The sequence below is a fragment of the Lathyrus oleraceus genome, chromosome 6, assembly GCF_024323335.1.
Source record: "Lathyrus oleraceus cultivar Zhongwan6 chromosome 6, CAAS_Psat_ZW6_1.0, whole genome shotgun sequence".
NCBI lineage: Eukaryota > Viridiplantae > Streptophyta > Magnoliopsida > Fabales > Fabaceae > Lathyrus > Lathyrus oleraceus.
In genome coordinates, this window is record NC_066584.1 from 324,287,711 (window position 1) to 324,314,347 (window position 26,637).

Sequence of the window (26,637 nt, forward strand, 5' to 3'; positions counted from 1 at the left end):
CTCTATCTATTATCTCTCGAATGAGGTGATAATGCCTAAGTATGTGTTTGGATCGTTGGTGAGATCTAGGCTCCTTAGCTTGTGCGATAACACCATTGTTATCATAATAGAGACCAATGGGATCCACAATGCTAGGAACTATGTCAAGTTTACTAATGAACTTTTTGATCCAAACAGCTTTCTTTGCTGCACTTGAGGCAACAATATACTCGGCCTCGGTTGTAGAATCAACAACTGTATCTTGCTTTGAACTTTTCCAGCTCACAACGCCACCGTTTAAACAAAACACGTAACCAGATTGCGATCTAAAGTCATCCTTATCTGTCTGGAAGCTAGCATCGGTGTATCCAAATACAACCAACTCTTCCTGACCTCCATATATCAAGAATGAGTCCTTAGTCCTTCTCAAGTACTTAAGGATATTCTTGACAGCTACCCAATGGGCATCACCAGGATCAGATTGGTACCTACTCGTTGCACTTAAAGCATACGAGACATCTGGTCGAGTACATAACATGGCATACATGATAGATCCTATTGCAGATGCATATGGAATCTTATTCATGCGATCCCTTTCTTCCTCAGTTGAAGGGGATTGTGTTTTTGATAGACACATGCCATGTTGCATAGGTATGAATCCTTTCTTGGAATCATGCATATTAAAGCGTCTCAGCACTTTGTCTATGTACGTACTCTGACTTAGGCCAAGCAGTTTTTGTGATCTATCTCTATAGATTCTGATTCCTAATATATATGTTGCTTCACCTAGGTCCTTCATAGAAAAACATTTCCCCAACTAAGACTTTACTTGTTGCAGAGTAGGGATATCGTTTCCAATGAGTAATATGTCATCTACATATAATACCAGGAAAACGATCATGCTCCCACTAACCTTCTTGTAGACACAAGGCTCATCTTCGTTCTTGACGAATCCATATTGTTTTACTGTTTCATCAAAACGAAGATTCCAGCTTCTGGAAGCTTGCTTCAATCCATAGATTGACCTTTGTAACTTACATATCTTTTGGGCTTCTTATGGTATGTCAAATCCTTCAGGTTGTATCATGTACACATCCTCAAGAAGATTCCCATTAAGGAAAGCAATTTTGACATCCATCTGCCATATTTCATAATCATGATATGCAGTGATAACAAGTAAAATCCGAACAGATTTAAGCATTGCAACTGGTGAAAAGGTTTCATCATAGTCAACCCCATGAATTTGTTTATATCCTTTTGCAACCAGTCTTGCCTTATAGGTATGTACCTTACCATCCATGTCAGTCTTCTTTTTGAAGACCCACTTGCATCCTATAGGGTTGACTCCTATAGGAGGCTCTACCAAGGTCCAAACTTGGTTTGTGTACATGGAATCCATTTCAGATTTCATGGCTTCTAGCCACTTCTCAGACTCGGGACCAGTTATGGCCTCTTGGTAGGTCACAGACTCATCTTGATCCATGAGTAATACATCGCCTTGATCTGTTATGAGATATCCATATCTCCCAGGTAGGTGACGTATCCTGCTTGACCTACGCTGGTCTTGTTCTACTTGAGCAGGTTGCTCTTCCACAATTACTTGTGTTTTCTGCTATAATTCCTCCATAGGTGTATCGATGCTTTGTGATTCTTGAATTTCTTCAAGCTCTACTTTCCTCCCACTGATTCCTTTGGAAATAAAATCCTTTTCTAGGAAAACTCCAGTTCGAGCGACAAACACTTTGCCCTCTGAAGGATTGTAGAAGTAATACCCTCTTGTTTCTTTAGGATACCCCACAAATAAGCATTTGTCAGATTTGCGCTCAAGCTTAGTTGAAATTTGTCGTTTCACATAAACTTCGCAACCCCAAATCTTCATGTAAGACATATGTGGTTTCTTACCACTCCATATCTCATATGGTGTCTTCTCAACCTTTTTGGATGGAACACGGTTAAGTGTGTAAGCTGCTGTCAATAGTGCATGTCCCCAAAAGGAGTTTGGAAGATCGGCGTGACTCATCATGGATCGGACCATGTCTAACAGGGTTCAATTTCTTCTCTCAGATACACCATTCCATTGGGGTGTTCCAGGAGGAGTAAGTTGGGATAGGATCCCACACTCTTTCAGATGGTCATCAAACTCTAGGCTTAAATACTCACCACCTCGATCTGATCGAAGAGTTTTAATATTCTTACCTAGTTGGTTTTGTACTTCATTCTTGAATTCCTTGAACTTTTCAAAGGACTCTGATTTGTGTTTCATTAAATACACATAACCATATCTACTGAAATCATCAGTAAATGTGATGAAGTATTGAAAACCTCCTCTGGCTGGTATGTTCAGTGATCCACATACATCAATATGTATGAGGGCCAAAAGATCATTATCTCTTTCACCTTTTCCTGTGAATGGAGACTTTGTCATCTTTCCAATTAAACAAGATCTGCATGTCTCATATGATTCATAATCAAAAGAGTCCAACAATCCATCTTTATGGAGTTTGGAAATGCATTTCTCATTTATGTGGCCTAATCGACAATGCCAAAGGTAAGTTGGATTTAACTCATTAGGTTTCATCCTTTTAGTATTAATGTTATAAATATGCATTTCAAGATCAAAGACATATAGTCCATTCTTCATTTGTGCAGAAGCATAGAATATATCATTCAAATAAATTGAGCAACAATTGTTCTTTATTATAAATGAAAAACCAAACTTGTCCAAACAAGAAACGGAAATAATATTCCTGCTAATTGCAGGTACATAATAACAGTTCTCTAACTGAATTATTAAACCACTAGGTAAAGTCAATACATAAGTTCCTACGGCTAAAGCAGCAACCTTTGCTCCATTGCCAACTCGTAGGTCGACTTCACCTTTTGCCAAATCTCTACTCCTTTTTAGTCCCTGCACATTTGTACAAATGTGAGAACCGCATCCAGTATCTAATACCCATGATGCTGAAGTAGATAAATTAATTTCAATAACAAAAATACCTGAAGTTGAAGTCTCTACTCCATTCTTCTTATCTTCCAGGTACTTTGGGCAGTTTCTCTTCCAGTGTCCAGTCTTACCGCAATGGAAGCAGGTGCCTTCTTTTGCTATGCCTCCACTAGGCTTTAAAGCAGCAACGGTGGGTTTGGGTTTGGCAACTTCCTTGCCTTTCCCTTTATCACCCTGCTGAGTGGGCCTTTTGTTCTGTCTCTTTCCATTTCCGATCATCAGAATGGACTTCCCTTTTGACTTCAGATTCTACTCAGCAGTTCTTAACATGGCGAGCAGTTCAGGAAGAGATTTGTCCATATCATTCATATTGAAATTTAGGACAAATTGACTGAATCTATCTGGCAACGATTGCAAGATCAAATCAGTCGCAAGTTCCTTTCCGAGGGGAAAACCCAATCTCTCAAGATTTTCCACATACCCAATCATCTTGAGCACATGAGGACCTACAGGGGCTCCCTCAGCTAACTTGCCTTGAAAAAGGGCTTTTGAAACTTCAAACCTGTCATGCCTCGCTTGCTCTTGATAGAGCATCTTCAGGTGTTCGATCATATCGAACGCTGCCATGTTCTCATGTTGCTTTTGCAATTCTGAGTTCATGGTAGCTAGCATGAGACAAGCAGTTTCATTGGCATCATCAACATACTTCTTACAAGCATCTCTTTCTGCCTTAGGTGCAGAACTAGGAGGTTCCTCTTCAGGAACAGGTTTCTCCAAGACATACAGCTTTTTATCATGTTTGAGGACAATCCTCAGGTTTCGGTGCCAATCCAGAAAATTTGTCCCAGACAATTTTTCTTTGTCAAGGATTGATCGCAAGATGTTGTTAGAGGTGTTTGTTGTCATGGTAATCTACATAAGAATTAATGAAAATATAAGTATCATTGACATATTTAATTAGGCCTTTAATTAAATATGCTCCCACTATTTTACTCAAAACAAATGACCCTCATCATTTGATTCGGAAAATCCCGTTGGAAGATTTTCTAGTGGGTCGAGATCCATATTTCACTTCGTTCTAAGTCCGCGTAGGCGGATTACACAAAACTAGGTTATTTAGGTAGGAACTCCTTCCAATTGTATCTAATACAACTCTCGAATATTTTAGTTGAGTGAATAACTCCTTATTCCAATCCATCACATGGATAATTCCCAACTCTTGCTTCTAAACATATATAATCTTATTATAATTTGTTTAGTCAAGTTTGACCCATTGTTTTAACAATTGGATATTACAATTATCCCATCACACCTTACTAATATAGAACATGCACCTCGCGTAGGCGAAACCTACATTATCCGATACTAGTCTTGATGAGTGTTAAAACTTGGAAAGCATAAACTTAATATTTAATTTGAGGGAATTTGTAATTATTCTGATCTCACCGGCTTATTTATCATATAAATCGTCTCTCACATGCATCAACATACATATATAATGAAACAGTTATGACCCCTAGCGCAATTGTTCTCCCAAGCTAATGAGAGAACCTAAGCTAACCTAATAACGATCTAAGCTTCTCCAAGCAAGATCTTCAAGGTTGTCCTCCTTTGGCATTGACTTCTTTGCTTTCTTCATAACATTACATTACATTACATAAAGAAACTCGTTTTACATACGAGGGAGTGAGATGAGAAAAGAAGTTACATTGAGAGATTAAAAGAGAGGCACGATACGCAGGTCGTATTTTAAAACCCAAAACAAAATAAAGGAAAACTAAGGCCATAACCGATCACCACAAGACAATAATAAACACATTATTATTATTATTAATTCTTTTAATTAATTAAAACCAAATTGAATCTCGACGACCGATCACATTACGCAGAGTTAGCCGAACGAGTGAATTTTGCCTTGCTTTAACCGGTTAACCATATGCGTTAACCGGTTAAGACTGTTTGAAAATCTGTTCATAATTTGTATTCTGTTTTGCGTTAACCGGTTAACCAAATACGTTAACCGGTTAACACTGTTGAAAAACTGTTAGAAAGCTGTATTCCGTTTCGCGTTAACCGGTTAACCATATACGTTAACCGGTTAACACTGTTTGAAAATCTTTTAGAAAATAGTATTCCGTCTTGCGTTAACCGGTTAACCATATTCGTTAACCGGTTAACACTGTACGAAAATTTGTTAGAAAGCACAACTCTTGTGCAGTCACAACCCCAATCGCATAACTCTCTGACAACACAACCCTTGGCCGTCACTAACCCTGATGCACCAATTTCAGACCGTCAAACACATCTCGATTGTTGATTCAGTATGATTGATCAACACGTCATTGCTTCACCATACTAATGTCAGATCAAGAAGCAAGCGACCATTGATCGCTCAAAGGAAAACAACCATTGAGTGTTTGAATGAACGAAACAAGAACACTATATCATATATAATGTATTTTGCATCAGGATTACTTATATCATATATATAATTTGATCGATCTCAATTTAATCTTTGATTCATTCTGTTTTAATCGTATTAATACAGAAAAATAAACAGTTATCAGATTCATGGTTTCGTAACCAGGCTCTAATACCACTGAAGGAGAATTGCCATCCAAGGCGCAGCGGAATTTAAAAATTTCTCCATTTAGTGATCCTTACGAATGGGCATGACCAGTGATAGAATCGTTACCTCTTGTGGCGATCATGAACGTTGAACGATGACAACGTCTCTACTCAGTCCACACGAACGGATTCCTTCAATCTCAGTGCTAGCTGCTACGAATGAAGACTTTGATTGAGAGAGAGAGAAACAGAATACAAGAGTGACAATGCTTCTACCCAAGGGTTCTATTTATAGAACCACTTGTGTGGGCTTCAAGCTAAAAAGCCCACTTAAGTGTATTTTGGCCCATATCTTATAATATGCCCAAAATCACTTAAGCGTGTGGTACCTTACCATATTTCGTATTCCACTTAAGTGCACCGTACCTTACGGTGTTCCTTAGTTACTCTATTTCTCATCAATTCGTCCTTTGTGTGTGACCCTATAGGTTTTCGCGACGTTGACAATTATATTAAATCACGCATTTAACATAATAAACAGTGAGCGGTATCTAGCAACACATCACTGCTACCCAAGACACGAAAATGTCATGTGATTTGACAAATCCTTCTGTGATAATAATTATGTGTATAATTACCCTTTTGCCCTTATGTCTATATTGAACACAAGGCATAGACCGTGTCATCCTTGTCCAGTTCAATATTGGGTCGATAGACATTTATCCTGTTACGCAGGATGGGCAAATTCCATTTAGGTCACTCATGTCCCTTAGCATGCTTCGTGGAGTACCCATCAACTGTCTTTATGGTTATCCAGTTACGGACAATGTTGGATTAGCAATAAAGCACTCGACTCTACATCTAGGGTCCATAGTGGTTTCAGGTCGAAGAGTGGTATACACCATTATCACCATGAGAATAACTTATGACACTTTGCATAACATTCTATATAGTATTCTCATAGCGGGTCAATCCAGTATGAATATTACTCTTAATATTCATACCTATGTTTAAGACTTGATAACTCTTTATCCATGATCCATGAGACGTGATCATCAGTCTACAAACATAATAGTCTTCATGCTTTAATGTTATCCCACTTCACAATAAAGCTTCACTACGGATACTTTAAGAATAATGTCCTTATGTTTAATGTAATCTCATGATTAAGTCATACTTGATACATTAAACAGACTATCTATTCTAGGGACTTTATTAAACAAACATAATAAAGAAAAATGCCTTTTATTATTAATAAATAATTCGATACAAGTACCAAAAGTATTGGCCTCTAGGGCTTACACCAACACATAAGTCATTCAGAGTTTTTAATAATTCTCCTTGGCTTAAATATTAGCCTGGTAACAATACTCCTGGCCCCAAGAGGAACCTTGTCCTCAAGGTTCAAATAAGCTCTACCACTATGTTAGTATCATTTAAGATCAGAGTAAAATAAACAATAGAAAATAAATACAATACAGTAAATTGCATAAATTAAGAGATAAGGATTTAGAGAGATGACACCAATGATTTATTCAGGTTTGTCTGAATGTTGACTTACTCTTGTACTCAAGAGATCTTCTTAAGATTTTGACTATGAACTTGAGTTTTTACAAGTTATGTTCATGAACCTTCAATATAATCGAATCTAGAGATTTTACAATGGCTTATCCCCAACCAAAAAGAAAGTTTTTACCCAGACTGAGCTAACGAACTAATTAGAGATTTTCCAAGATAATCTCAATAACCAGACAATTTTTTTGGTAAAGTTCTAAAACCAAACATAGATTTTAAATTTGTTTAATCTCAATAACAAAACTTAATTTCCCAAGAAAATTGCACTCTTGAGATTAATAATAACAACACGACACCAATGCAATTTTTCCTCACAAGTAGATTTCACTCAAATGCGCTAAGGAAACTTTGGTGAAAAGAAAAAATATTTTAGAGAGAAAAAAGAGAGATAAATTCCAAAGAAATAGAGAACTTCAGAATTCAGGTGTGAAATGAGGAGGATATAGGCCTCTCTTTATAGGAGAACAAAAACCTAAAAAGGAAATGACTTGTACTAGTTAAAAAGTATATGTGTGCATGTTCTCCCTACAAGGGCAGGGAGACTAAGAAGTCATAGTAGATTTATAATATAGTACGACAGTTAGGGGTTACCCATGGATGAAAGAAGCTTTGTACGATGATGTTTTTAGGTGATTTAGGAGACGTGCTCATGTGAGGTGAGAGGATATTCTAATGACCAGTGATACTTGGTAGCATACGTATGAGTACATGCAGTAGTATGTTAAGACGATAGTAAGTGTTATACTCTTTTGGGGTGTTAAGAATGTGTATTACTTGGGGTCTGTATGCACGTGAGATGTAGTAGTTAAGAGTTGTCCCCCTTTCATCATTCCAGGAATAAGGTATTTATAGAGGCCTCTTGGGCCAAGGTTAGAGATCCAATTAATGATTTACCCTAGCTTCATAACCAAGAAATGTGGTCATGGGAGGACATGGTCTCCTTGGATTGTGGGGACAATGGTTTCTACCTTTGACTGACCCTTTGGCTTGATGTTATGAAGTTGAAATTTCGCAAATAGGTTAGTTAATTGATGCTTGGTTGAACTATTATGAAATGTGGATTGATATGCTCATGAGAGTTGCTACACTAAATGGAATCAATTAATTATGTTAACTTGTAGTTTTGAAAACAAATTGGACTTAATTGAATATAAGTTGATGTTAGAAGTTAGAGGATTTGGTTGAATGTTGAATTGTGCCCATCAGTGACAAATAAAGTATTGGACTTAATTTTTTATGTTAATTGAATTGCTATAGGGAAATGATATTAGAAAAATAATTATAAATTGGCTATTGATCGTGTGAATTCGCAAGTGCACGAATTGCGTCAAAGTAATATAAAAGAATATCGATCTCACAGAGACCAAATCGTCAATCTATCGATTACTATCGTTACAGTGTTTATCTAAGGCGGTACAAAAGAGATATTGGGTTTGAAAAACAACGGTAAATAATAAATGCAGGTAAAGACAGGTTGAATGTATTTCATGTCAGTTAAGTGATGTTTCGATTGTCTAAATAGAACTACTTATGAGGCAATATTTTCTACTCTTGAAAAGAATCCATTTAACAAGAACTGTCGCTTTCGCGTATTCATAACCGAGTTTATCCTTAAATTAAGGCATTTTATTGTCACTTATAAAAGGTGCGCAGAACGCTAAAGTAGTAAACTTATTTTTAAGAAATAAGACTCATAAACTTAGTTGAAAAGTGATTTTGATTTGGAAAGTTTTACCCGAGGAGTTTTCTGATTTAAGATCTATCAACGCGTCCGAAAATAGTTTCAAAAATAGTTTTTCCTTAAAGTGATAAAAATTCCTAGTTAACTAAGCCAGGGTGCTTTCGCACTCCTTGAATAATTAAAACTAACCAAGTTTGTTTTAGAAAACTCAAGTTAAAAATAAAAACAGCCTTTAAAGTATTTCTACAAATTCAATATGTGAAACATTACTTTAACCGCGATCCTTACATTCTAACCTTTGAAAGATTTAGCCAGACATGGTAACACAAACAAACACAACGGTATTGATCATGATGAAAAGTTTGTTTTAGAATGTGAGGCGTAAAGAGTGAGTAAAGTGCGTAAAATAAATAAAGTAAAGCGAGTGTGGAAAATGAATAAAGTAAAGCGAGTGCGGGAAATAAATAAAGTAAAGCGAGTGCGGAAAATAAATAAAGTAAAGCGAGTGCGGGAAATAAATAAAGTAAAGCGAGTGCGGAAAATAAATAAAATAAAAGCGAGTGCGGAAAATAAATAAAGTAAAGCGATGAAAAATAAATAAATAAAAGTGATAAATAAGAACCTGCTCCAAACGAAGGCTTTGGTTCTGGTACAAGGAAAATAAACCTCCGACTCCTGAAGCTAAAGACGACAGCAACTCGAAGTGACCCAACTCAATCTCACTAAGGTGTGATAACCCCCCGATGTGACGGATTACCGCTATTACAAATGATAAATATAGGCTTAGTGTTGTAAAACTAAGTTGGATGATTAGAAAATGAAATGGAATGAGCTATTTATAGAGGTTTTCAGCAGCTTGTAAAGACCATGGTGCCCTCCAACTTCCCTTTAGTGGGAACGTGACTTCCAAAGGTGGCGCCTGCCATCCCTTCATGGCGCCCGCCATGTGTGTAAATGGGGTGGATCATGGGAACGTGGCGGTTATCTCCTAGTTGAGGGCTGGTGACTCATGGCTTCCCCTATAGCGGTCGCCATGTGCAACGCCAATTTCGCCGAAAAACCCTAATTTTAGGTCTTTTTGCTTCGTTTCTTCCAAAAGAGTCCGAAAGTGCTAAATATCTGAAAACAAGAGAAAAAAAAGCATAATACAAACAAAATGATAATAAAATCCTAATAAACATGTGAAATCCGAGTCAAAAACACGGTGTAATTCAGTGTGATCAAATTCTCCCACACTTAAATTTTTCTTGTCCTCAAGCAAAACTCTTTATAGTTTATGCAAGAAAATCAGTATCAACTAGAGTTAATTTGAGGCAAAAAGACTTACGAGTTCATTTAAGGAATGTATCGATAGGTACTAACGAATCGAACTAAGGGTATTGTAGTGACACTTCCCGCAATTGCGGTCGTAGGCTTCGTTCATATACAAATCAATCCACATTACCCCATCATACCTAAGCCTTCTTTTTGTTTTCTTAAAGTCCTTTTCATTCAGGTGCAATCACATTAAGCCCGTTATCCGTACATACTCATAGTAAAGTGACCGGTTAGTGATTATGATCTTAAGCATGGGGCTCTGGTACATAAGTTGGTGTAAACCTTTTATTCAACCTAATTTGCAGTTGTGGGGGATTGGATCATAATCCATCCTACCAAGTTCAACACCAGATATCTCTGAACCAACAAGCAAGTAGGCCTATTATTTTATTTTTCTAAGCACGGGGCTCCGGTACATAAGTTGGTGTAACCCCTTTATTTAACCCAATTTGCAGTTGTGGGGGATTGAATCGTAATCCACCCTACCAAGTTCAGCACCAGATACCTCTGAACCAACAGACAAATAGGCTATTATTTTTTATTTTTTTTTCTTCTGCATGTTCTGCATAGTTTTTATTTTGCTGGGTTAAATGACCGTGTGAGAGTCACCTAGCCCGAATTTTCATGTGATTTGAGAACAAAGCAGGAATTTTTATGATCATTCACTTATTTTCATCGGTCCTCTACGTAAAGCATGCTTAAGCCGGAGCTGACTGCTAGGATAAACTACTTAAGGACTTATTTGGAACAAAAACTGGGGCTACGAAAGATTACTGGCATGGTGTCGATATTCTCTATTCCTGAAAAGTTAAATTAGAAACAGAGGACACCTGAAATCACAAATATTATAACTGTTAGTCTCCATATATATATATATATATATATATATATATATATATATATATATATATATATATATATATATATATATATATAACAAATAAAAATATAAATTGAAAATAGTAAAAGTAAGGGAAAAGAGATCATGAGTTGCCTCCCATGCAGCGCTTTGTTTAACGTCGTTAGCTTGACGATTCGAACTTTATATGTTAGAGGTAGGAACTAGAGGGTCGGTCAGAGTTTGGTCATGACATTCTGTGGGTATGTCACCTCCTTGGTATTGCTTCAGTCTTTGTCCATTTACCACGAACGGATTACAGGAGTTGTTCCGGATTTCCACTGCTCCAGATTTCAGGATTTTGGACACCTCAAAGGGGCATGTCCATCTCGAACGCAGCTTACCTGGAAAAGTCGTAATCTCAAATTGAAGAGAAGAACAAAGTCTCCTATATTAAATTACTTTTTCACGATCCTTTTGTCGTGCCAAGCTTTGGTTCTCTCTTTGTATATACTGGCATTCTCGTAAGTGTTCTGGCGGAGTTCCTCCAATTTGTGAATATCAAGGATTCGCTTCTTGCCAGATGCTAGGTAATCCAAATTCAGGATCTTGATGGCCTAATATGCCTTGTGCTTGAGCTCAAAAGGTAAGTGACATGACTTCCGGTAGACCAACTGGTATGGTGTAGTTCTAATAGGGGTTTTGTAAGCAGTTCTGTAAGCCCACAGTGCTTCTGTCAGCTTTTCAGACCAATCTTTTCTAGATATTGATACAGTTTTCTCCAAGATTTGCTTAATCTCTCTGTTAACACTCGAGACTAAAGAGGGCAGAGAGTGGCTAGATGTAACACCTGAGGGAAAGGGAGTGGTTGTTTGTGCATGAGGCATGACAATGAGACACTCCTAGCAACTTCTAGGAAAAACCCGAATTCACATTAAAATGAGAGGGATATTGAGGCTATGAAGGTATGCGACTGTATGGTTGAAGGAAGACTTATAAGGATTAATTGGTACTACCTATATCAATAAGATGCATCTTCTTTTCGGTAGCCTGACAAATAAGAACTCCATAGTTAAGTGTGCTTGACTTGGAGTAGTATTTGGATGGGTGACCTTCTAGGAAGTTTCTGGGAAAGCGTGTGAGTAAGGACAAAATATGCTGAAAAGACTCGTCTTGGTTTGCGGGGTCAGTCGGTAATCTTGAAACCAGTATGGGGCGTGACAAATGGTATTAGAGCAGACCTCTCCCAGTACGATGTGGTTCGGGGACGAACCAAGAGGAAGCTGGAGGGCATGTAACACCTGAGACTGAAGAGGGTGGAGAATGGTTACATGTAACACCCGAGGGCGAGGGAGTGGTTATCTGTGCATGAGGCATGACAATGAGACACTCCTAGCAACTTCTAGGGAAAACCCGAATTCACATCGAAATGAGAGGGATATTGAAGCTATAAAGGTATGGGACTGCATGGTTGAAGGAAGATTTATAAGGATTAATTGGTACTACCTATACCAACAAGAAGAATCTTCTTTTCGGTAGCCTAACAAATAAGAACTCCATAGTTAAGTGTGTTTGACTTGGAGTAGTATTTGGACGGGTGACCTTCTGGGAAGTTTCCATGAAAGCGTGTGAGTGGGGACAAAACATGTTGAAAAGACCCGTGTTGGTTTGTGGGGTCAGTCGATATCGTGAAAGCAGTCTGGGGCATTACAACACACTTGTAAATTAGGTCAAACCACCTTGCACACCTTTGTGCAAACTTGATGTTTTATTGCATTTTAAGCCATGATGATGATGGATTGAGTATCCCTTGATGAAACCTTGATTAGGACTTGAAGACTGAGGGTTGTGGCATGGAGATCAACACATGAAACACCTTTGAATCAACTTGAACCAAACTTGCATTTCCCTTGATCAAAAACCTTGACTTTGCCTTGCTTTGAAGTATGATTACCTACTTGAGTAACAAGAGAAAATAAGTACTATCTCTTCATGAAGTTAAGGTTAGTTGATAAGTAAAACAAAGTGAAATCCTAGTGTTAATATACAAACTAAAATGTGGCTATGTGTCGTGGTGAAGAATCGGAGACCAAGCTATTGATTAGACTTAACTCATGAATCAAAATATCACCACCGAAATTTAATTTATCCAAGGGAAGGGGACAGGATTCAAAAATAACCCAAGATGTATATGCAAAGCTATAAGATTAAACTTAAGGTAAGCAAAAAGGGGGGAGATTCTAAAGGTACAGGGGTTTGTTATGAAAAGGGAAGGTATTAACATCCTAATCATATGTAGTACTCTACAGGAATATTTTAAATATATGTGTTTGGTTTTGTAGTGTACTTTGGCTTAGAATTTGACTTATGAACCATTCCATGAGACTGTCTTCCCAAATTCTATTCTCTTAGCTCGAGCATGGGAATTTATTGATCTTGGACATTTTGGAAAGATGGAATAATGATCTACAACTTTCACGTTGATCACTTTTCTTGAATCAGTCGGGATCTGGGTGAAAAACTGGCATAAAGTTGGTCACTTGACTAGGTCAGCATGCTGAAAATTTCACTAAGTGTTTTACCACTTGACAAACAAATGAATCATCCACTTCATGGCCCCATATCTCCTTATTCGTGCATTTTTTGAGGTTTTATCACCTAGGACAAAGTTGAAGTATGAAGAAAGGTCATTAATCTGATCATTGGTGAAAAGAAAATGGTGGCTTGGATCGTAAGTTATGGTCTTGGAAAGTTGGGTACTTGGACATGTTTTTTAGAGACTTAGTAAAATATTCAAATTCTCCATCTTTGCCCTTTTTGCAAGTAACCTCGATTTTCTTGACTAAACTTGATCAAATGACTTCAATGATCATATTTTCATAATCCTTGACTTGAAAAGTCCAATAGTTGACCAAAAATCTTAAAAGTCAAACTTTGACTTTAAGCATTTGTTGACTTTTTCATCAGTTGTGTTCAAACTTTCATCTGCTTATGAACCTAACCTCTTGAGCCATATGAATTGTATGAGTGGGTTATGAGTACACATTGTAATACCTTGGATCATGCCTCAAGCCATAGAATCATGCTTTGGTCAAAGAGCCAACATTAAGCTAACTTTGACCAAAACCCTAATTTTGAGTGTCAAGTGAATTATGGCTTGTGAACTTGAGATGGAATGATCTTGAAATCGATTCTTATTGATGGAAGTCACTTGATTACTTGGTAAGAATTAGGAGTTTGAAATGTTAAAACTCATGTCAAGTCTTGATTGATCAATCTTTGAAAGCTCTTGGTGCAAAACCCTAGCTTAAGACAAACAAAGTCTAAAATCTTTTTGTATTTTTAATAAGTTAGTCGTGGAAAGATGCTAGATGTAATGCAAATGATACAAATGATGGTGGCATCTTAGGGTTGAAAATTAGGGTATGACACTATGCTTGTGATTCCATGACCAAATGCAATGGTCATGCATAATATGACTTGATGTATGCAAATGAGGTATGTTAAAAGAAGTAAAAGGGAGGATAAATTTTGGGGTATGACAACAACGATAGTCTTTTGAAGCAAGGTTTATTTCCACCTCAATACACTTCATATATAATGCAAGGTCGGGATGTGGTAAAGAATTTAAAGACATGTATTAACTTATATTTAGAAAGATGAACACATTTAGGAACTTTCAAACTATTAACACTAAACTTGATTGCAGCTCCCACAATGACTTAGTCAGGTGAATGTCAAACCCATTATAGACCTATTATACACAATCTCTTATTCACAAACAACACAATATCTTTCTCCTTTATCAGAACATCAAATAAAAAATAAAATTGAGAATTAAGATCATAGAGAAAAAAACTTTAAATAAAATAAATAAATAAAATCCCCCTAAATACATTCCCTCAATTAAAAATAGAATCAATAAATAAGAAATTAAAAAGTGATTGATGAATAAATAACCTTATCAAAGAAGGTATGAGTGGTTAAAGTGATGAGTTCGGATTGGGTCTTTAAAAAAGAGAGAATGAGGCATGTTGTTGTTAGAATTAGAAGTATAGAGGATGAAATTGCAATTGCAGCGACGAGGTGAGTGTGAAATGAAACTAGGATTCTGAATTAGTTTAAATGTTTGATAATAAAGAATAATAAATTTAAAATAAACAAAAAAATGTCACGTCAACTTAAATAATACCATCTCAGATCTTATTTATAAAAAAGAAATATATGAAATATATAATATATTAATTATTTAATTAATTTAAAGAGTCAATTTTTTCTTAAAAAATAGGACTAGAGAATACGAATTAGATTATTATACAATTTAATATTTTTCCACAAAATTTTAAAAAAATAACAATTTAAAAAAAACAAAAAAAAAATATTTATTAATTAAGTGACAATCTTAATTAATTATTAAGTTAAGAGAAAAAAAATCATTAAGCCTTATATATATATATATATATATATATATATATATATATATATTTCATTCCAACACTCATATCTGTATAAAAATCCGTGGGAAAGGTTGGATATTCTTCCAATTTGTAATGAAACCCTAACTATTTTCCTCTGTATATAAAAAAGGGGCAAAAAAGAAATTGGTTCCTCCACGGTACTCGAACATTCCAAAACACTTCTGGTTTCGACCAACTTGAACCCTCCTGCCATAGATCAGAAAATCAATTTTCTGATCATTCTCTTCTTCTCGCCCTTTCTATTTTTTTCTTATCTTCTCAGGTTTTTCATATTTCCAGAGTAAGCATCACCACTCACACAAGGTAACAACCCGAATTCTCAATACCTTTAACTTGTTTATGCATATCTAGACAGGTTTCTCTGTTCTTTAACTTCTCTTGTTACGCTCAAGATTCTATTTCTTTTTCATTCCGATTAACCTAAGAAAATATAGATATTTTCATATGATGATTCTTAAATGGAGACGTAAAGTTGTGAGGAGATATTCTTATGAATTAGGTCAAAATTAATATTTGCTGATGAATTAGATAGTTTTTTTGTTAGGATGCATAGAGATGAATTTGTACTGAATTAGTTTTTGCCTTTATTCGTAGAGATATTTGTGTGCTGATTTTGGGATAAAATTATCATTTTCCTAATGAATTCGATAGTTTTTGGCTTGATGTGTAGGGTTAAGTGCATGCCTGTTTTTTCATTCGTTCTGGTACTTGTATTTCTTTTCACACATAGTTGATTGGGAATCAAAAGAGTATTTGGAAGCTTGATTCTTTTATTCCATTTGTGGTTGTTTTTTTTTGTCTTTTGTGTGTTGTCAATCGCTCACTGCGGAAAATAGTGTTTTGTTCAAGTAATGTTATACTTTTTTGTTTTAAGGCGGTTGCTTTATAACATTTTGCACTAAATAGTTAGTTCAGAACAATATTCATTTGTTCAGATTTTCTGCAATGTTAGCGTTGCTATTTGACAACACTGGTTTTATTATTTCCCCTTTGTTCACGTGTTATGGTTACCATGCAATATTGTTGTTTTGTTTCGGTCCCATGTGAAGTGTAGGAATTGATATTTTTGATTTCACCTGAAACAGAATGGATCATCAAGGTCATGGCCAAAACCCAGCTATGGGAGTTGTTGGTAGTGGACAAATGCCCACATATGGTTCTAATCCATACCAGCCCAACCATATAACTGGGTCACCTGGGATGGTTGTTCCCTCTGTTGGGAATATGCAGCCCGGTGTTCCACCCGACGGAACTCAGCTGGGACAACATCAACTTGCTTATCAGCATATTCATCAGCAACAACAGCAGCAGCAGCAGCAACAACTCCAGAGCTTTTGGGGAACTCAATATCAAGAAATCGAGAAGGTAACTGATTTCAAAAACCACAGCCTTCCCTTGGCAAGGATCAAGAAGATTATGAAGGCGGATGAGGATGTGAAGATGATATCAGCTGAGGCGCCGGTTGTATTTGCAAGGGCGTGCGAAATGTTCATATTAGAGTTAACCTTGCGTTCTTGGACTCACACTGAAGAGAACAAAAGGCGAACACTTCAAAAAAATGATATTGCAGCAGCCATCACCGGAACTGATATCTTTGATTTCTTGGTTGATATTGTGCCCCGGGAGGACTTGAAAGATGAAGTGCTTGCATCAATACCAAGAGGGCCAATGCCTGTTGGAGGGCCTGCTGATGGAATTCCTTATGGCTATATGCCACCTCATCACGCACAGCAAGCTGGAAATCCCGGTCTCATGATGCATAATCCAAACATGTATGCTCCACAGTCTCATCCGTACATGGCACCTCAAATGTGGCCTCAACCACCAGAGCAACCACCATCACCCTCAGATCATTAGCTACGCATTATGGAAGTGTCATGCTTCTTAAGGTGAACTTTGGTGCAATAAAATAGTTCTGTAAGGGTTGAAAGTTGAAGTTTTTTTTAGTACTGACCATTTCAATACATCACAGTAAAATTTAATTCTGCATCTTTAAAATTTCAGTCATTTTTCTTAATGGAATTGAATGTTACTGTATTGGAAATATACAGATGAATAACCAGTTATGGTTAATGATTCATCAGTTATTAGCACAAAATGTATCTGAATACAGGTGTCGGTCTTATACTCTATTTTGATTTTGCAGTAGTGATCTTGCATTATTGGAAGATATATAATAATTTTGTATGTTGTGTGGAAGCATGTGCTGTTACTAGGTGTCTATTATGGTTGAGAAAACGCACTGAACAACATGAGGAAGTTGATCTCATAATTGAGTCTTTAAATATTTCATTTCCTCTTTTGTGTCCTCTTGTGTGGCGATGTGGATTGAATATGGAACTGTTTCGTTTCCACATTGTGGGTTATGACAATGCAGTGAAATAGACCAAATATTTAAATCTTTCCTATATCGATTGTGTTTTCCACTTAAGTATTCAAATATGTACAAAAATTCACCACTTTCTATTCAGATTATTATCAGCTATCAATACTATACGAGTTTTATGCTGAAGTCTTTTGTTTTTTCTTTTTCTTCTATGAACGAGTCTATCTTAGGTGAGTTGCAAGACCTATTATTTCAGTCTCTATCTTATGCAGAAAATCATGGTGTTGGTCGGGGTATTCTTTTCTAAATCTTTTCTTCCAATAGAATGCTCCTTCTAAGGTCATATCATTTTCTTGACAGCTGATATTATGCAAGAAAGAATGTAATTATTGATAGTGTTGCTACCACATGTGCTCTCTGCTCCGAAATTGAAGATAGTGATTTATACTTTCTTATCAAACCATGAAAGTTTAGTCTAGAATCGACCGTAGTTCCCAACAATAATTCTGATTTAGGCGATTGTGTTGGGGAAGGAACTATGTCATTCAGTCTTGGATTCCACAACTATTCTAAAAAGTGTTATGTAAGGACGTAAAAAATTGAACTCTAGTTTAAAAAATCATAAAAATAAAGAAAACTATTCTATAGACCATAAAATTGTTGTTTGCATAAACTATTCTATAGACTATTTAAGTGAGTAGTGTGAGTATCGATTATTTAAGTGAGTAGTCCAACTTATTATCTTCTGTTTCTCGGCATGCTCTCTAAATCCTACACCCTAAATGAGTTTTGAATGTTCTGTGGCATGTCCAAAATGTATCATCTAGTTCCTTTGTCCAATCTTTCCTAGTTGAGGTGATTGTTTTCTCTAAATTGGCTTAAGTTGTTTGTTTGATACCTTAACTTATTCCTTTGTCCAATCTTTCCTAGTTGAGGTGATTGTTTTCTCTAAATTGGCTTTTTGTTTGATACTTAACTTATCTGTTAATTTGTGGATGATATGGTGCAGACACCTTGTGCTTAATGCTTTGTGTGTGCATTTTCCAAATAGTTGTTGCAAAAATGCCTCACTTCATCACTCACTAGGACACGGGTACCCAAAAGCTAATAAAAATATATTTTTTTTTTCAAAAAGTTAACAACAATATGGACAGTCATTAGCAATACAAGATACCACCTCGACCTATTTGGTAACATAGTATATGCAAATTAGAGTATGAAGGGAAAATGCCCCATGAAATCAAAGCCCTAATAGTCAAACTTCATGTCGTGAAGCGACATTTCACTTCTCTTTGAGATACTACCTGTTCTTTGACATTAATAAAACTTCATTACATACTCGACATTATCTTTGAACAACATTGACCACCTAAACCTGCTATGTAAGATCTTTGTAGTTATTCTTTCTCTACTGTGGTGCCCCTCATAAGAGGAGCTATTGCAATGTCATAAAATGTCACCTACTTATTTTTCATGCACACATTTTTTAAGAAAACCGTAAACTCCTATCTTAAATAGGTATGAGTCATCCCACAAGTATTGTTTAGAATCGTTATAAATTTTCTTTCTTTGTTTTCAGTTCATGTCTTTCGGTCCCAAACTTTTGAGTTTTGTAGTTAGCTATATCTGCGAACAAAGGTCTCTAAAAAACAGCAAACGATTTCTCATCCAGAAATTTAGAAGTTATGGTTCCTTCTCTTTTTGTTACTTTAAAAATTTCTAGCCTCGACAAAGGATCTACCACAAAATTCTCAACAACTTTCTTATCTCGAATTTCTTGATCAAATTCTTGTAGCAGTATAGCGCATCGTAATAACTTCTTATGCATGATATATAAATACAATGACTTTTGAACCAACTAAGTATGAACACAGTTTTTCTAGCACAAATATTATTGCTAGAAGCTCTTCAGTGGTTGTATAATTAAATTGATTATCATTAAAAAATTGCTAGCATTATATGTCATGAAAGAGATTAGAATGTCTCTGGCCAAGGATGACCCTTATTACATAATCATTGGCGTCTCACATCAATTGAAAAGGTAATTTCTAATTGAGAATTATAATTACAGGAGATGCCACTTGTTGAATTGTAATTCCTTGTGTCGAAGTAGGTTGCTCGACAGAGTAAGGAAGTGTCAAACCACATATGCCTGTTTAGTAGTGTTAGCTATTTTGGACTTTTATAGTTTGCGTTTTGCCTTGAAGTCCAAGTTAACATAAATCTATAAATAGAGGGAGTAACCTTTATTTTTGTAACAGAGGTGAATAGAGTATTCATAACACATTGTGTTCACAATATTTTACAGTTGCAAAGTGAATAACAAGTTTTCTACAGTTTGTGGATAGAGAGAAACTCTGCAGAATTTTATTACTCTTCTCCTTCATCGTTCTTTACTTTCTTTCTTTCTCCATTGTTCTTCTCTTTTCGTTGTTATTGTGTGGGTAATAACAATCTTGTTCATCAAGATTGATTGAAATTCTCCATAGATTTTGGGGGATTTCCAACATCTGGTATCAAGAGCGCCGGTTTAATCGATTCATGGGAAGAAAATCACCATGGCAACGAATCATCCAAATGGGCATTTTCCAGCAAATCTCAAGAACAACAATTATGAGAATTGGTGCAAGCAAATAAAGGTTGTGTTCTGTTATCAAGATCTTTGGGATCTTGTGAAGGAAGGAGTAGCAACGCTTGCAAAAGTCGCGACGGATCAAGAAAAGGATGCACATAAAGAATTGAAGAAGAAAGATTATGAAGTTCTCTTTATAATCCATCAATGTGTTGATGCAGATAATTTTGAAAAGGTTAGTGATGCAGAGTCAGCGAAAGAAGCATGGGAAATTTTGGACAAATTGTTTGGAGGCGTGGAGAAGGTGAAAGAGGTGAGGTTACAAACTCACAAAAGAACGTATGAATTGCTTCAGATGGAAGACAACGAAAGCATAACTGATTTCTTCACCAAGGTTACGAAACTGGTGAATCAAATCAAGGTATGTCGAGAAATGTTGACATCAAGATCCGTTGTTGGAAAGATCTTGAGGTCATTGGCTCCAAAGTTCGACCACGTGATAGTAGCCATAGAAGAGTCGAAAGATTTGTCAAAATTGACAAAGGAAGAGCTTCAAGGGATGCTTGAATCTCATGAACAAAGAATAGTTGAAAGAGTTACAGGAAAGTCGAAGAGTGATATGGCTTTGCAGGCTCAATCAGCAAAAGAAAGAAAAGGCAAGGAAGTTGGAATGGCAACAAAGGTAGAGGAGGTTACAACAATTCGACTGGTCGAAATCAGCAAGAAGGAAACTGGTCGAATAAGAGAAAACCATGGAACCAAGGAAACCAAAGAGGTGGTGTTGCAGGTAGAGGAAGAGGTGGTGGTCAAAAGTCACACAAGAGTCACATTCAGTGTTACAATTGTCAAATGTATGGTCATTATTCTAGTGATTGTCCAGAAAAGCAGAAGAATCAAGAAATTTATGCAAAGCTGGAGAAACATGAAGAAGAAGAGACGTTGTTGATGGTTACAACATGAGAAGAAGAGAGATTCAAGGATCGGTAGTACTTGGACTCAGGATGCTCATCACACATGTCTGGAAGAAAATATTGGTTTGTCAACATAAAGCCCTCAATAAAGAACATGATGAAATTTGCAAATGACAACACTCTAGCAGCTGAAGGTGTTGGTGATGTTCTGATTATGAGGAAAGATTACAAGAGGTCAGTAATTTCAAATGTGTTATACATACCAGGCATGAAGAGTAATTTGCTCAGCATATGGCAGTTGGTCGAAAAGAACTACAAGGTGTCGATTGAAGACAAGATGATGAGAGTTCTCGACTCAAATGGAAGGTTGATCTTGAAGGCTCCAATGTCTCAGAATAGAACCTTCAAGATTGAACTAAATGTGGTGGAGCATAAGTGCCTTGCAACAACAACTAGCAGAGATGAATGGATATGGCATTACAGACTTGGCCACCTCAATTTCAAAGACATCAGAGATTTGAAGAGAAGAAATATGGTTTCATGATTACCAGAAATGGACATTCCAAACAAAGTGTGTGAAGAATTTGTGCAGGCAAAGCAGCATAAGAACAACTTCAGTAAGGATGCAGGAAGCAGGTCGAAGGCAATTCTTGAAGTCATATACTCTGATGTATGTGATCCTCTCCAGGTGTTTTCGATTGGAGGTAACAAATACTTTGTTACATTCATAGATGATTTCAGTCGAAAACTGTGGTCTTACCTGATCCAGAAGAAAAGTGAAGTGATCGAGGTATTTGCCAAGTTTAAATCTATGGTCAAAAGGCAGAGCGGTCAAAAGATTAAGATTTTGAGAACTGATGGTGGTGGAGAATATGTGTTGAAAGATTTTGATGCATTATGTGTGAAAGAAGGGATTGTGCATGAGGTGGTGCCACCCTATACTCCACAGCAGAATGGAGTCGCAGAAAGGAAAAATAGAACCATCATGAATATGGTTAGAAGTATGTTGAAAGGCAAGCATCTACCCAAAGAATTATGGGGAGAAACTGTGTCGACTGCGACATATATCTTGAACAGATGTTCGACGAAAAATCTAGAAGGAATCACGCCAGAAGAATGTTGGTCTGGTGTCAAGACTAGCTTGAGTCACCCGAGGGTGTTTGGTTATATAGCACATAGACATGTGTCCGATAAATTGAGAAAAAACTTGATGATAAGTCGAGTCAGATGATCCTAATAGGATATCATTCGACTGAAGGATACAAGTTGTTCGACCCAGTGAATAAGCAGGTGGTGATCAACAGGGACGTGATCATAAATGAGCTTAAAGAATGGGATTGGACTGAGAATATCAAGAAAGATTTAGTGAGAATATTTTGTGATGAACCAGCTAGTGAAGTCGAAAGAGAAGTTCGACAGGAAGAAGTCAGAGGTGAAGCAAGCACAAGCAGACCTCAAAGAACAAGACACATGCCTGCAAGGTTGCAAGAATGTGTGATTACATCAGATAATATGGTCAATGAAGAAGGTGAGCTGGTACGTTATTCTTTCTACGCAGATGTCGAACTTGTCAATGTCGTTGAGGCATTGAAAGATTCGAAGTGGATGAACACTTGGTCACTTGTCGAATTGCCCCAAGACAAGAAGGCAATTAATGTGAAGTGGGTATACAAAGTGGAGTTGAATCCCAGAGGATAAGTGACTCAACACAAGGCGAGACTTGTGGCGAAAGGATTTCTTCAGAAAGAAAGAATCGACTTCGATGAAGTTTTTGAACCTGTTGCTAGGATCGAAACAATCAGGTTGGTTGTTGGTCTAGCAAACATGAACAACTGGTATATGTGTCAGATGGACGTGAAATGTGAATTCCTGAACAACCCCTTAGAAGAAGAAGTTTATGCTGCATAACCACCTGGGTTTGTGAAACATGGCAAAGAAAGAAAGGTGTACAGGCTGCATAAAGTCTTGTACGGACTTAAACAAGCTCCAAGAGCTTGGAACAAGAAGATAAATGGTTTTCTAAGAGAGAAAGAATTTGTGAAGTGCAAATCCGAACATGGAGTATATGTAAGAAGAAGCAATAGTGAGTTGCTTATACTATGTCTCTATGTCGATGACCTGTTGATAACAGGTAGTTACAAGAAGGAGGTCGAAGACTTCAAAGGTGATCTCAACAAGGAATTCGAAATGTCAAATATGGGTGACATTTCATATTTCCTTAGCAACGAATTCTACAAGAGTGGTAGAGGTTTGATGATGCACCAAAGAAGGTATGAAGGCGAAATTCTCAAAATATTTGAGATGCAAGTTTTAACCAAACTTCGACTCCAGCTGAGACCAGATTACAATTTTCGAAAGATTCAGCTGAAGATGATGTTGACCCAACCCAATACAAAAGACTTATTGGGTCACTTAGATACCTTTATCATACAAGGCCTGACTTAACATATAGTGTAGGTATGGTGAGTAGGTTCATGCAGAAGCCAAAGGTATCACATCTAGCAATGGCGAAGAGGATACTGAGGTATCTGAAAGGAACTCTCGACTATGACATTTTGTTTACTGCAGCTGATGAAGGAAAAGAATGCAAATTAGTGGGATACACCGACTCAAATTGGTGTAGTGATGTTGAGGATCGAAAATCCACAGCTGGTTATGTGTTTATGCTAGGTGGTGCACCAGTTGCTTGGAGTTCGAGAAAAGATCCAGTAGTGGCATTATCATCGTGCGAAGCAAAATACATAGTTGTTTCTCTTTGTGTATGCCAAGCAACATGGATGGTGAATCTGGTCGAAGAAATAACAGCAAAGAGTCATGGAGAAATTACCATGAAGATCGACAGCATGTCAGCTATGAATCTGGCGAAGAATCCGATAGCATATGGTCGAAGCAAGCACATCGAGATGAGGTTCCATTATCATCAAGAGCAGGTAGCAGATGGGAAGATGAATGTGGAACACTGCAGAACTAAGAATCAGATTGGAGACATCATGACAAAGGGAGTGCATGTCGAAGTGTTCAAAAGACTAAGAGCTATGATGAACGTAGATAGCTTAGACACAATTAATTAGGTGGTGTGTTGAGTTGTAATTCCTTGTGTCGAATCAGGTTGCTTGACAGAGTAAGGAAGTGTCAAACCACCTATGCCTCTTTAGTAGTGTTAGCTATTTTGGGCTTTTATAGTTTGGGCTTTGGCTTGAGGTCCAAGTTAACCTAAATCTATAAATAGAGGGAGTAACTCTTATTTTTGTAACAAAGGTGAATAGAGTATTCATAACACTTTGTATTCACAATATTTTGCAGTTGCAAAGTGAATAATAAGTTTTCCACAGTTTGTGGGTGTTACCATGAGAAATCTCTAAGGCATGTTGAAGGCGTAATTAATGAAAGGGTCTTGTCAATTTGGGGTATACCCCATCAAAGGGTGGAGATGTGCCTAAGATAAGCAAGAGTTTAGAAAAACATAAGTTATCAAGGGATGAAGCCGACAAAAGAAGCACGTTTGGTCGAAAGGCCATTCCGTCGACTGAAATAAAGCTTGGGACTTAAGGAATTTTGGATCGTGCCAAACACATAGAAGATAGTGTCGCCCTAAATACCTGGGCGGGAGAAATTTGAAATTGGAAAATGACTAGCAGTTACAAGAAGAATAAAGCGCCAGAATATGAAGCAGTTTGCAGAACATGGATAGAGCGGTTTGCAGATCGTGTGGCACGACGTCTGCTAGTTTTTAGGAGTTTTAGCCTGTAGGAAATTTCTTTAGTTTAGTATAAATAGGATATCCCACGAGGGGCTCGGGGTGTTCACCTTGTACTAAAAATCACTTGTAAGAAACTTCTCATTCCCAGCGCGAGGAAGCAAGAGTTTTAAGAGTGCTATGTACGTGAATCACCACATTTATTTCAATGCAACTTCCTTACTTTTCAATTGTTCCCGTTGAACATTTTATTTTAGTTTCATCTACTTTTGAGTTATCACTTTACGTTGTCGTCTACGCTGTCGACACTGATTCTATTACGATAATAGAATTCACCAAAAGCGTGTTCGTCGTGTACGTCTTTTGAATGTTGTAGCACTGTCGGTCATGAGTCACCCATAGGCTATAGCGTCGTTTAAACCGTTCGTGTGGAAAAACCTGCGCTTGCTCAATACTTTGTCAGGAGTCGTTCCTTACAAAATTGTTCCGTCGAATTGAATAAGCCACACTTGCACTAGCGCATGTCTTAGGATCAACTGGTCGATCCTGCAAGTAACCCTTAGTTTCAAGGCCTAGGGAGGACCAGCGGTTGTTTACCAATTTCCACAGTAAACAAAATTGCACGCCCAGTGGGACCGTGCTAGCGCAGTTGCGAAATTGCTTGAAACTTAGAAGTGGCAAACTATATAGTAAGCCACGAGAAACTTTGAAAATGACAGATTCCAATATATATGAAGTACCACGAGGAACTTTATCCACTATAGAAACAGTAATCTCATAGGGTGCCACTTTGCCGCCGATGACAAGTGCAGCCTCAACGGTGTCAACTACGGGTGCGGTTGGAACATCAATTCCTCTACCTCCACTGGGGGGTTCAGGATCAACGATAACGACGTTCAGACCTTATGTGCCTCGCTTTGGCACCACAGATCCTCTTTATGGAATGTCGTATTCCTTAATGCCAGGATATCAGTCGACATCAAGTGCAACATTGTTTTTAGATAACGCTCAAAACACGAATCCATCCTTGCAAGGAACAATGCAAGGGGGCAACATTAGGAGTAATACTCATAACAGAACCATGCCGCTGTCGAACACTTCAATAGCAGTGTTGAGGCAGCAAATAGATGATAGTAACCACGAGTTGGTTAATATGTTGACCAATCAAATGGGTACAGTTTGTAATCCAGTGATACAGGAATCTGCTGAAACAAATAGGCAGGTGGCGAATCAATTGACGCGCTTGTGTAATTTTCTAGGGGCACCGACTCGACAGATGGCACAAGTGGTTAGGCAAACTGTTCCTGTTCAGATGGAGATAGGGGCAGCAGAAGATGAGACAGTCCACGAGGGACAAATCCTTAGACCCCAACAAAATCAAGGCGTTGAATCAAGAGTCGCAGGACGTAACCAAATGGTATTGGTTAACCGACACCAGGATGCTGATCAAATTGTCGATCAACATCGACAAGAAGACTTAACAGTAGAAAATAATTTGACAACTATTGTTGAAAGGATTATGGCTAGAAATGGTATGGGTGCCACATTGCAAAGGCCACTGTACGCCTCCCCGTTGGCTGAATTTATTCTCCAAGCCAAGGCACCTAGGGGAATGAAAGTGCCCAAATACACTAAGTTTGGGGGAGAATCTGGTGAATCGACAATAGAGCATGTTGTCAGATATCTAACAGAGTCAGGAGATTTAGCTCATAATGAGTGTTTGAGAGTAAAGAATTTTCCCTCCTCTCTGA

At 37.3% G+C, this 26,637-nt stretch overlaps 1 protein-coding gene across 1 annotated transcript; it reads left to right on the forward strand.

Annotated features, from left to right (window-relative positions):
- Positions 1-15,395: 15,395 nt before the first annotated feature.
- LOC127091661 (nuclear transcription factor Y subunit C-3) lies at positions 15,396-17,579 on the forward strand. The gene is made up of 2 exons (XM_051030347.1): positions 15,396-15,683; positions 16,466-17,579. Exon 2 carries the CDS (start codon positions 16,467-16,469, stop codon positions 17,235-17,237), a length of 771 nt encoding a protein of 256 aa, XP_050886304.1. The 5' UTR covers positions 15,396-15,683; position 16,466; the 3' UTR covers positions 17,238-17,579.
- The last annotated feature ends 9,058 nt before the right edge of the window (positions 17,580-26,637 follow it).